Genomic DNA, 13,312 nt, shown 5'->3' on the forward strand with positions numbered 1-13,312 from the left:
TGATCGCTGTTCATACATTGTATGAACAGACGGTCAGGCATTTCTCCCCCTGACAGGACCAGGAGCTGTGTGTTTACACACACAGCTCCCGGTCCTCGCTCTGCAACGAGCAATCGCGGGTGCCCGGCGGCGATCGCGCCAGCCAGGCACCCGCACGGGAGTCAGGGGCGAGCGGGGGGCGCTTAGAGAGCCGATGTTATTGTACGGGCTCTCACTCAGGGGAGCCGACCTGCCGCCGTAGAACTGCGGCGGCAGGTCGGCAAGTAGTTAAGAAGTAGAAGTATATGCCTTATTTTTGCAGAATAAATATGTAATTTGTCACGTTAACCACTTGAGGACCACCCACCGTACATATACTGTGGCAGGGCGGCCACTCTGTGCCAGGTCACGTACCTAGTACGTGATCTGACACTTCCGGGTCTCATTATACACAGCAGGAGCTGATCGACGGGTATGGTGGACTCGATGTGTGTCGACACCTGCTGATGCTTCGGTACACAGGCAGAACAGTAGTCTGCTTATGTAAACAAGGCAGATCACAGTTCTGTCAGTACAGAAGACATAGAATCCTGTGTTCCTGTAAAGCAGGGGCGCTTTCCACGCCTTCCACTGGCAAAAGCACCTCCCCCACTATACTTAATCACAGGCTGGGCATGCAGTTAAACCTTCGATTGCCCCTGATGTTAACCCCTTCCCAGCCAGTGTCATTAGTACAGTGACAGTGCATATTTTTAGCACTGATCACTTTATCAGTGTTACTGGTCCCCAAAAAGTGTACAAAAGTGTGAGTTAGTGTCTAATTTGTCCACCGAAATATCGGATCACCGCAATTACTAGTAAAAGTAAATAAATAAAAATATCCCATAGTTTGTAGACACTACAACTTTTGCGCGAACCAATAAATATACGTTTATCTGGACTTTTTTTCACCAAAAGTATGTAGCAGAATACATATTGGCCTAAACTGATGAAGAAATTTGTTGTTTTTTTTACATTTTTTTATTGGTTTGGTTTTATAGCAGAAAGTAAAAAAATCTATTTTTTTTTTTTTTCAAAATTGTCTGTGTTTTTTTTGTTGAAAAAAATGAAATATACACTCTTCAGGAATGGCATAAGTCAAGGTTCATAACCTGCCTGAGGGCCAGCTCACACCATAGAAATGCAGTCCGGATGCATTACAGATGCTTTTCTGCATGCACGTTTTTGACACCTTTTTGATGCATTCCAGTGCATTTTTGATGCGCTTTACATTGTCCCAGTGCAGGAAAAATGCAGCATGTTCTACTTTTTTTTTTTTGGGAACTGGAACGCACTGGAACTGTAAATACTGATATAAATAACGGTGTGTGTGTGTATATATATATATATATATATATATATATATATATATATATATATATGTATTTATTATTATTTTTTTATAGTAAATAAGAGTAATATATGCTCAAGACAAGGTAGCCTGTATAGAAATTAATGAATTTGTTTTCTCTGCCAGTCTTATTTGGAAGCATTTTACAAGTTCTGCAAAGGTCTCGGAGGGACGACCGAAGAAATTATGTGTCCTATTCTCGAGGTACAAACATATGTGTATGACATACAGAAAAACTAAAAACTAACCTATTTTTTAACATCCATTTCACATTAATGAAAATACCTTTGGAATAAGGTTGGATATTTGTAAGGTCTATATGTACCATATGGCATTTGTGCACCAATACCTACAGCAGTATCATAAGAGCAGTTCTTGTCTGCACTGTCTATGGGAATGATAGACCAACAGTAGACCAATACTGTACTGCCTTATGGAAGACATAGTACATGAGATGCACATTCTAAATGCTATCAGTCTTGGGCATGTCGGTTGGCATTTAAATCTGCAGAAAGTTATCTGTCTGGGGAATACTTGTAATTGATTAATTGTGTATGATAGATGATTATGTATCCTTTCTGTGTAACTTTGTGCTTCTGTCATCACTGATGGTTGAGCATAGTGGTGGAGACTTTGACCATTCTGTCTCCCAAAAACCACCTGCAATGTCTATAATCACACACAAAAGCGAAAGCTTATATACATGCCAGGATATCCATTGTTTTTAATTCCTATTCCCTTTACCTAACACCCCCCCCCCCTTTTTTTGGTCCTACTTACCTTTCCTATTGTCATTGTTGCAAAGTAGGCAAGGTTGAAAAAAGACACAAGTCCATTAAGGCCCCCGTACACACGACCGAGTTTCTCGGCAGAATTCAGCCAGAAACTTGATCGGAGCCGTAGTCTGCCGAGAAACCCGGTCGTGTGTACACTTTTGGCCGAGGAAGCCGACGAGGATCTCGTCGGGCCAAATAGAGAACATGTTTTCTATTTCCTCGTTGTTCAATGGGAAATTTCGGCTCGCCGAGATCCTCGGCGGCTTCACAAGGAACTCGACGAGCAAAACGATGTGTTTTGCCCGTAACATGTTCGGTCGTGTGTAGGCCCGAGCGGACAGGATTCCAGCATACATTTGCCCGCCGGGCCTTTTTCCAGCGGGCAAATATTTCTGGACTTGTTTTAAAACAGCCCGCTGAAATCCTGCCCGCTCGGACATGTTCGGTCGTCTGTACAGACCTACCGTACATGTCCGAGCGCCCGCCATCCCTCGCATGCGTCGAATGACCTCGACGCATGCGTGGTAGCATTGAACTGGCAGGGTCGCCGCGTCATCGTCACGGCGACGGCGCGGACACGCCCCGCGTATTGTTTACGTGCGGATTTCTGTATGATGGTGAGTACAGCCACCATACAGAAATCCCCGGGCAGACATGTACGGTGAAAACGGTCCGGCGGACCGGTTTCATCGTACATGTATGCTCGTCTGTACGCGGCCTTAGTCGAACCTATGTGTGTGATTTGTCAATTTACTTCTTAAAACAGTTCAAGGCAATTTGTTTTTGGACTAACAGGCAATGAGCCTGCAAGCTCAATACTTTCCTTGATGTCATGGCCTACTAGTCAGGGCAGCCATCACAAATTTGGGGGCCCTTACACAGCTTTAGGCAGGGTCTACCTGGAGCAGAGAACCGGCGGGGGGGGGGGGGGGTAGGGGTGCTGCCGAAACAAGTGCAATCTCTTCTCACCTGACACGAGATAATAAGCTGGGGGGGGGGGGCCTGGGGACCACCATCGGGGCCCCTTACAGGTGTAATGCCTGTACCCCCCCTGAAATCTGTTAAACTATATATAAGAAAACAAAAATAAGAGCACTATTCCAGCAGGAGAACTGATGCAGACAAAACAGTGGCCACCTAGAGGAGTCCCAAGGTCATAGCTCATGTGGCTTCCTCTGGTGCCTACAGAATGAACTATTGGAGCTCTGTTTATGTATCATGCTGTTTCAAAGTATTTTTTCATACTTCATCTAGGCAACCTAGATAGGAATGAAAAAAGTGATGTCTGTATGAAAAGGTTCATTATTCATGTATGCCAAGGATCATGGATGCCAGATTGATCTCTAAGTTTAGTGGTTGATTCTTTAGGTGGGTCAGTATTATAACACTAGATTATGTTAGAGATGATCTGGATAGTATCCCAGGACACCCCTAGCACTAAGAGAGCATTTCCAAATCAGACTCTGTGATGTAATTATGACCTTCATATGAAGGAACAGAAAACTGGGGGACAGGACTCAGAAAATGTTACAGTGGACTGGAGGAGGTGATCTTATGCATTGCAACATCAGTATGTCTTGTATATTAATTAGTAAATTAAAGGATCGCTAAAGTTAAAAAAACATTTTTTTTAAATAACAAACATGTTATACTTACCTCCACTGTGCAGCTCGTTTTGCACAGAGTGGCCCCGAACCTGGTCTTCTGGGGGTCCCTCGGCAGCTGTCTCGGCTCCCCCCGCAAGGACTCAACACCTTCATGCGAGCGAGGATGGTGTTGAGTCTTTGCGGGCGCACTCCCGTGATACAGCCGGCGGCCATAGCTGCCGACTGTATCACTCAGGCCCCACCCCCCGGCGCGCGTCACATCATTGGATGTGATTGACAGCAGCGCAGGCCAATGGCTGCGCTGTTTCAATCAACCAATGAAAGAGTCGGGAAGACGACGCAGGACTTTCGAGGGGTCAGGTAAGTAAAGGGGCGGTTCAGGGGGCCTCTAATCGGCAGATGTTTTTTCACCTTACTGCATAGAATGCAGTAAGGTGAAAAAACTTTTACCTTTACAACCCCTTTAACTATGATGATACCAAGAGGCTGATCAAGCACAAAAAAATGTATACAAATTAGGAACTTATATACTGGTCTTGATTTAGTATTTATAGTGCATGACAACACAAGTGAATGACTTATTAAATGGCTAAAGTTACTGGCCACTAGATGTTATCAGACTACACCAAACACCATTAGAAATGGGGCTACTAATAATGCAACTTTGATGTCTGCAGTGTAAACCTGGAGCATGTTTGTATCATTTAGGTTCTGACAGATGTATTTTTGCCATGATAAATCTTTTTTTCTTTATAAAGATATATTTCACTTTTTTCCTATTCTAGTTTGAAGCAGATAGAAGGGCATTTATTATCACTATAAACTCTTTTGGCACTGAGCTTAACAAGGAGGACAGAAAGACCTTGTACCCAACATGTGGGAAGCTGTACCCAGAGGGGCTGGGGTTACTCGCCGACGCTGAAGACTACGAGCAAGTGAAAAGCACAGCTGAATATTATGCTGTAAGTCCATACACCTTCATGTGTAATGTATATATCTTATCATATACTGTTATAGCCGTAAGTATGAATCCTGAACCACCTGAAAAATGCCACCTATATTTCATTGTTTGGCATAAATACTCAAAGGGATCAAAGTTCAGCAAGACTGTAAACGAGGTTTTGTTTTTAGTCCAGGAATTGTTTTGTCAAGTCTCTTCCAGCTTTACTGAAATCCATTCTTTATCCTGCATTACTAGCATACAGAATGCCTGTTTAAGGTTGCATTCACACCTGAGCATAGCGCCTTTGAGTGTTTTTACCGCGTCCTTTCGTGCTTTTTAATGCGCAATTGTGGTGCATTTTTATACAGCGTTTTCTATTAACCAATAGAGAAAACTATCATCTGTTGCATCATTTGTTGCTAGTTTTTTTTCAGCTTTTTTAGCTTTTCCATCAGCTTTTATTTATTTTTTTATAATTATTACTGGTATTCATGTTTTTGTTAGGGTAAAGGGCTAGAGTTAAGGTTAGGGTTAGAGTTAGGATTAGGGGTTTGGGTTAGAGTTAGGATTAGGGGTTAGGGTTAGAGTTAGGATTAGGGGTTAGGGTTAGAGTTAGGATTAGGGGTTAGGGTTTGGGTTAGGGGTTAATATTTTATTTATTATCTCATTATTATTATTTTTTTTTTTATTTTTTTTTAGGGTTAGCGTATTAATACTACTACTACTATTACTACTAATAATAATACATGAATAAATACATGTAAAATAGATACACAAATAGATAAAAATAATCATAAATAAACAATAAATACAACTAATGAATACTATACTATAATAAATAAATAAATAAACCCCCTAATCCTTTTGCTTCATTGAAGTCTATGGGCCAGATTCAGAAAGATCAGCGGATCTTTCTGCTGGCGTAACGTAACTCATTTACGTTACGCCGCCGCAAGTTTTTCAGGCAAGTGCTGTATTCACAAAGCACTTGCCTGTAAAGTTGCGGCGGCATAGCGTAAATCCACCCGGCGGAATTCAAATTCGGCGGGTAGGGGGCGTGTATCATTTAAATGATATGCGTCCCCGAGCCGAACAAACTCCGCATGCGCCGGTCGCCACTGAATCCCAGTGCGCATGCTCCAAATGACGTTGGGAACTCGTCATGCTTTCGTCGTGAACGTAAATTACGTCCAGCCGTATTCGCGAACGACTAATGCAAACGACGTAAAAAATGCAAAACTCGGCGCGGGAACGACGCCCATACTTAACATTAGCTACCCCTCATATAGACATTAGCTACCCCTCATATAGCAGGGGTAACTATACGCCGGAAAAAGCCGAACGCAAACGACGTAAAAAAAAAGCACCGGGCGGTCGGTCATTTCTGAATCGGCGTAACTCCTCATTTGCATATTCCTCGCGTAAAAATACGGAAGCGCCACCTAGCGGCCAGCCTGGAATTGCAGCCTAAGATCCGATGGTGTAAAACACTTACACCTGGCGGATCTTAGGGATATCTATGCGTAACTGATTCTCTGAATCAGTCACATAGATACGACCGTCGGAACTCAGAGATACGACGGCGTATCAGGAGATACGCCGTCGTATCTCTTTCTGAATCTGGCCCATTGAAACCAAAAACCAGAAAAAAGTGTCTGGCCCTTTCCATAAAATGCACAGATGTGAACATGACCCATAGGAAACCATGTTAAATGGACTGTAGTAGACATGTGCACACTGAAATATTATGTTTCGGAATTTCGCTTTTATCCGAAAAATAAATATATTTAGTTACTCCAGAAATTAGTTTTTATTTTGTTTCTTTATAAAATGCATTCGTCCAAAAATCCGAATTAATTAAGGTCGAATCTGTCAAATGAAGGTTTATGGTGTCTGTCGAATGTTCTAAGAAGATTCGACGTAGCAGGTAAACTGTACGACGCCGCAATTATACATTTCTGGTCTAATGTTCCGCCTACAAGCTATAGAAGAATTCTAATGTTGTATGACACTAGTAATAATTATATTTATACATTTTTATTACTAGTCAACTAACATTCAAATTCTTCTATAGCCTATGGGCAGAGGATTTGACCGAAAATGTATGATTGCGGCGTCACACAGTTTAGCTGCTTGTCGAATCTTCATAGAACTTTCCATAGACACCATAAACCTTCAATGACAGATTCAACGTTTGTATGTTTTTCTCTGCTTCGTTGAATCTTCGTCGTTCATGTCGAATGGTCTACCCCAACACTGTCTCTATAATGTCAAATCTTTCCTCTCTATGTAGAATAATCTTGGACTAATAGTTAGGTTCGGCACATTCGACCGCAGATTCGATAGACACGGATTGCTATTGTCAGCGTCATGTCGAATCTCCTATCTATATCGAACTGTTGTAGCAACGAAAATGAAAATAAAGCATTTTTTTATGTCGAATCTTTCGGATTTCGGATTCTGCTCGTTCATTTACGTTTGTTAAAATGGTAATGAAAATACCCGAAATTCAGACGAAAATGCATTCGGACGAAAACAAATGCACATGTCTAGACTGTAGTGTGTTTCTGCAAAACTGAAAACGCACAAAAAAATGCATAGGTGTGAATCAGGCCTTGGTGCTTACTGAATAGAAGACAGATTGTTTAGTGGTTTGAACACATGCTAACATCCAACCACCATCTACAATATATATTGTTGGCTTGATGGTAGCAGATTTTGCTAACATTTGATCCATTGGGGTTGAAGACCTACCTGCTTGTTTATAAATGTTCATTTAGGCGTTTATACTTCATAGACATTGGTAAATTTGACAGGATCAGACCATGCAAAGGTGATATTATAGTTATGGTAGAGCTTGGTGGGATGAGTCAGCTTCTATATGTCTTTTGAATCTCCAACAGTCCCTTTTTTTTTTTTAACCTTAAATAAGGACATGTGTGTTCCAGTGCATTTTTAGTGTGTTTAGTTGCGTTCCCGTTTTTGATGCATTTTACAGCGTTCCTGAGAACCCATCGATCGAACACCGCCGATCGCTCGGTTCTGACAGCTCCCCGAGCAGAGAGCTGCAGACTGTGAGTCACAGCTCGCTGAGAGGCTGAGCTGGGTGTCAGTTTCAGACTCCCATTGTCTTGATGACGCGGTACATGGACCGACTTCTGTGAAAATTAGTCAAAGGACTGCAAAACGAACTGCACTCCTGTGATTCATAGGAGAAGTACAGCCAAACAAGCTTTGGCTATACTTCTCCTTTAAGGTTAATGTGCGTGTAAAGGCAGGCATCCCAAAACTTTTGGTAGTATAGTGCATATCTGGATGTTACAATAAGGACTTGCACTTGCAGAACACATTTATATTATACACAGGCTGATTGCTACATACATGCTTGCATTTCTTAGGCCACCATGGGCCACTATACAATGGTTTGAATATGGATCAACATATAGCCAGTGAGCAGTCTTCTTCCAATATCATTAGCAAAATGTTCTTCAACTGGCAGCCCATGACCTGATGGATAACAGAACACTGGTTTCCCTTTTCAGGAGTATAGAGCTATGTTTGAAGGGATTGGAAATGGAACCGGAGAGAAGACATTGGAAGACAAGTTTTTTGAGCACGAAGTAAGAGCTTCCCCAACTAACTGAGAAATGACTAAATCTGTGTATCTGTAATAAAGTACCTGTTCTTTGAAATGTATAATATCTCACCTGGGTGAAGTTTACTCACTATATAACTAACCATACAGTAAAACCTTGGTTTGTGAGCATAATTCGTTCCAGAAACATGCTTGTAATCCAAAGCACTTGTATATCAAAGCATTTTTTTTACAGGGTATAAAAGAAAAGAGAGGCACCTCTAAGTGCAGCAATAAGTTGCTAAATGTAACCATATTGCTACACTTAGAGGCTCCTCTCTTGTTTTTTATACTCAGTTGTGACATGACGCTACTCTTATATCAAGACATCGCTCATATATCAAGGCAAAATGTATTTAAACAAAACGCTCTCAAACCAAGTTACTCTCAAACCAAGGTTTTACTGTACTGTGATGCAAGGGTTTCCTATTAAGGCAACCCTTTATGAAACCCATCCCTACCTGAGTGCTATCCCCTTTGCTGCATCTACAATATAAAGCAAAGAGTTTTTAGTGGTTGTAAACCCGCAGGGTATGTAATATAAAACAAAGGCACATAGTAAAGTACCCACATCTCCAAATTGAATCTATGTATTTTTACCTTCCAATTATTTTTCTGTGCGCCTGCATGAGCCCTGTAAATATTGGACATGGGTGGAAGGATCTCAATGCCGGAACTTGGGAGGCAGAGTCATGATGTCACAGGACTACCCTCCCACCTTTACACTCCTCCTGGCAGTGGCGGCCCGTCCATTAGGGGCGCTGGAGCGCCACCCCCTCTATCCACGGCCACCACCCCCATGCTCTATCCACCCCCTATTAATGCGTCCGGCACCTTTCAGGATGCCGGGCACGTGAATTATAGCGACAGGGGTGTTATTTTTAAGTACCTGATTAGAGGCTCTAATCGGCTTTAAAATAGGGTGGGCACGAGGCGCAGAGCATTGCGCCAGGTGCCCACCCAGGTGTTACAACAGCGAATTCATATTCGCTATTGAAACACTGATCCTCAATCCAGAGCAGCCAATCCTGGGAGAGCTTGCAGAGGTAAGGAGTGGCGATCTGGTGCTGGAAAGCTAGACACACTCCCCCTCAGGGGTGGCTGGTTCTGGAGCATTTTAGGAGGGCGCAGGTGGTCCCCTCAAGGTCCGCACTTACCCGTTTGGCGGCGCTCCCCTGGACTGTCTGATGCCACAGCTTCGGTCTTCTTTCTAGGTTCAGAAAGTCAATGCCAATTCGCTGGCATCACAGGGTGGGAATATTTGTAGCTACTGACTTTTATTTTGTTTATTATTTATTTTACAGACTGGAATTCTTATATTTAAAATGACATTTAACAGTTGTACTTATTGCAGAACTGTATTAGATTTTTTGTTGTTTTTTTTCCGTTGTTTGGAGATCAACATTAATGGAAAAAAACACGGTACACCTAACATCTCTGAAATATTTTACTAATAACATGGCCCCATCTAGTCAATGTAGGAATAAGTAGAATTATTTTCTGATACAGATCTGTGGCTTGTCTACTCCCTGAAAGTGTCATTTCCTACAAAGGTTTCAAATTGCTGTAAATTGCTACATATTTCAGTCACATAATGTAGAATTTTGTACAAAGACAGAAATTTGCTGCAATTTATTTCTTTATTTTCCTTTTTTTTAAGCTGAAGTACAGGCAGATAAAAAAAAAACACAAATTAATTTAGCTCTGTATTTATGAATACAATAATAATAATAATAATATTAATTGTATTTTTTATTGAAGCAGTGTCATTTTATTTGGAATGTAGCAGTCCTTTGTACAGTAGTCCTCAGACTGAGAGAGGGAGAAACAACACAAAGAACCAGTCACCCATGTGCATTTGCTATTATGGAACATACTGATAGGAGGAGAGCAGGGTGACAGAGAGATGAGCTCATCTGTCTGCTGCTTCTCATTTCACATCCAGTCACATGCTGGGGGATGAACAAGACCTGTGTTTATTAACTGCAGCAGGGCTATTTTGTGTGCCAGAGTTGTGTAAATCACAGGACTGGATGGACAGAAATGTAAATGCTGTCAGGTAGACTAAACTCTATACTATGGGGCAGATCCACAAAGATCTGCCCCGGCGCAGCGTATCTGAGATACGCTACGCCGCCGTAACTTACTTTTGTTGGTTTGAATCCTGAAAGAATTTGCGCCGTAAGTTACGGCGGCGTAGTGTATCTCTCGCGGCGTAACGGCGGCTAATTCAAATCGGCGAGTAGGGGGGCGTGTTTCATTTAAATGAAGCGCGTCCCTGCGCTGATTGAACTGCGCATGCGCCGTCCTTAAATTTCCCGCCGTGCAAGGACGTCATTGTTTTGACCTTCGACGAAAATTACGTTCAGCCCGATTCACGGACGACTTACGCAAAAAAAAAAATGTTTTAAATTATACGCGGGAACGACGGCCATACTTAACATTGAGTACGCCACCAAACAGCAGCTTTAACTATACGCCGAAAAAAGCCGACTAGAGACGACGTAAAATAATGCGACGGCCGCTCGTACGTTCGTGGATCGTCGGAAATGGCTAATTTGCATACTCAACGCGGAAAACGACGGGAACGCCACCCAGCGGACGCCGAAGAATTGCATCTTAGATCCGAAGGCGTACGAAGACGTACGCCTGTCGGATCTAACCCAGATGCCGTCGTATCTTGTTTTGAGGATTCAAAACAAAGATACGACGCTGGAAATTTGAAAGTACGCCGGCGTATCAGTAGATACGCCGCCGTACTCTCTTTGTGGATCTGCCCCTCTATATATATATTTGTATCTACCTGTGTATTTAGCTGTGCTGGTGTTCAGCTTCAATAAGGCAATGCCCAACTTGAAATGATCAGAAGTAGCCAATTAACAATCACCTTTAATTGCATCAAATGCTTCTAAAAATGAAAGAAAGGTGGATCTGATTGGTTGCTTTAGGTTACCCCACACTACTCACTTTTCATTGATTCGGGTGGGTTCACATTGGTCCGACATGAGCTCCGACTTCGAGAGCACAATTTCCATGACATGTCAAAATGAATGGTTCCCTATGAGAGCCATCTTAACTGGTCTGACTCTGAAAAAGGCTCCTGCACTACCTTGATCCAACTTGGGCACAATTTCAGCCCATTGGTTTGAATGGAAGTCGCATCCAGGTCGGATCATCATGTTAACTGATCTGACTTGTGGCATGCGACTTGTGCTCTGAGATCAAGTGTATGCAATGTTAGCGATGTAAAATCTCCTAACATAAATGGTGTTACCCCCCCCCCCCCTAAATCCATACCAGGCCCTTTGAGTCTGATATGGATCTTGAGGGGCTACCCCACACCAAAAAAATAAAGGCATGGTATCCCCCCAAGACCATACCAGACCCTTCAGTCTAGTATGGATTATAAGGGTAAGCCGCAAGCAAAAAAAAAACGTCCCTCATGCCCCAAAGCACCCCCCCATGTTGAGGGCTTGTGGCTTGGTATGGTTCAGGAAGGGGGATGTCCCTCGCCCCCCCCCCCTTTCCTGACCAGCCAGGCTGCATGCTCGAATAAGGGTCTGGTATGGATCTGTGGTGGGACCCCAAGCTGCTTTTTATTTTCTTTGGTGTGGGGGGTTACCCTCAAAATCCATACCAGATCAAAGGGTCAGGTATGTTCTTGGGGGGGGGGGGAACCCCACAATGTTTTTTTTTTTGTTTTGTTTTTTGGCATTGGTTTCCCCCTCAAGATCCATGGATTTAGGGGGGAGGGTGGACTCCATGCCATTTTTTATTTTATTTTTTATATATATATATATATTTGGCATTAGGTTTCATACCAGAGCCAAAGGAATTGTTTTGATTGTTCAAAGGACAAGTCGCAATCATCTCAAAGTCGGATTAAAATTGGATCCTGTTCATTGAAGTTGCATGGAAATCAGACCTGAAGTCTCAGGGCAAAGTCAGATCAGAAGTTGTGTGACTTCTGTGTCGGATCAGTCATAAAGTTAACATGCAAACTTGATAGAGTACCACTTGACAGAGACGCCATTGGTGTAGCGTTTCATTGTTTCAGTTTACGGTTAAGGATTGTTTTAAAGTGCTTGTACATAATTTACAGCCCGTATAAATGTTTTGTTTTTTTTTGTTTTGTTTTAAAGGTTAAAATGAACGTGCTGGCGTTCAACAATCAGTTCCACTTTGGTGTCTTCTACGCTTACGTGAAGCTGAAGGAACAGGAATGTCGGAATGTTGTCTGGATTGCTGAGTGCATTTCTCAGAGGCACAGAACGAAGATTAATAATTACATCCCCATTCTGTAGAAACATTACCACTCAGATTATCGCCTATTATTTATTAAACACTGACCCATTCTGCAGTGTTCAACTGTGCCGTGATTGAACTCCTTGAATACTGTATATAGATTTGAACTTGAGTTCTGGTAGGTTTTATTACATGCTGTTACAAGTTGTGTAAGGTCACATTCACACGAGCATACCTACCCATAAACCCAATGCGAAGGGCCATCTTTGCCGGCATTGGAGGCAGAGGTATTCATATCTACAGGAATGCAGTGTTTGTATGGACACAGCTGCTGGTCCCAATCTGACAGCTGTGCTGGTGACTTGTCCTCAATGTTCCCCTAACGGGGAAGTTCCTTCACTGACTGCGCAGGCGCAAACTTCCCGACGGAAATCTCCGAACCTCGCCCGGCATCCAGGCTCATTCTTTAACATCCCCGTGGATTGGAGGATGTTAAAAAAAGAGCCAGGAGGCCGAGCGAGCGTAGCGAGCCGTCCGAGCGCAGCGAGGACGTGAGGCCGACTGCCCACTTACCTCGAAATCCACGTCGCCCTGGATGCCGGCCGCGGTTCTGGGATTTCCGTCAACAAGTTTGCGCCTGCTCAGTCCTTGAAGGAACTTTCCCGATAGCTGGAACCATCTCAGCACATCAGCTTGCGCATGCGCTGGAACTTCCACGATAGCTGGAACCAGCACGGC

The 13,312-nt window shown here is 43.0% G+C and overlaps 1 protein-coding gene across 1 annotated transcript in view; it reads left to right on the forward strand.

The window, feature by feature from the left end:
* Nucleotides 1-12,692, forward strand: part of ATP6V0D2 (ATPase H+ transporting V0 subunit d2) — a 35,289-nt gene extending 22,597 nt beyond the window's left edge. The window contains exons 5-8 of the mRNA XM_040354572.1: nucleotides 1,496-1,573; nucleotides 4,538-4,714; nucleotides 8,238-8,315; nucleotides 12,472-12,692. Of these exons, the coding sequence (XP_040210506.1) occupies nucleotides 1,496-1,573; nucleotides 4,538-4,714; nucleotides 8,238-8,315; nucleotides 12,472-12,633 (495 nt within the window). The 3' untranslated portion in view covers nucleotides 12,634-12,692. The remainder of the gene's footprint in view (nucleotides 1-1,495; nucleotides 1,574-4,537; nucleotides 4,715-8,237; nucleotides 8,316-12,471) is intronic.
* Nucleotides 12,693-13,312: the final 620 nt, after the last annotated feature.

Source organism: Rana temporaria, chromosome 5 (genome assembly GCF_905171775.1).
Source record: "Rana temporaria chromosome 5, aRanTem1.1, whole genome shotgun sequence".
In the NCBI taxonomy this organism is placed as follows: Eukaryota; Metazoa; Chordata; class Amphibia; order Anura; family Ranidae; genus Rana; species Rana temporaria.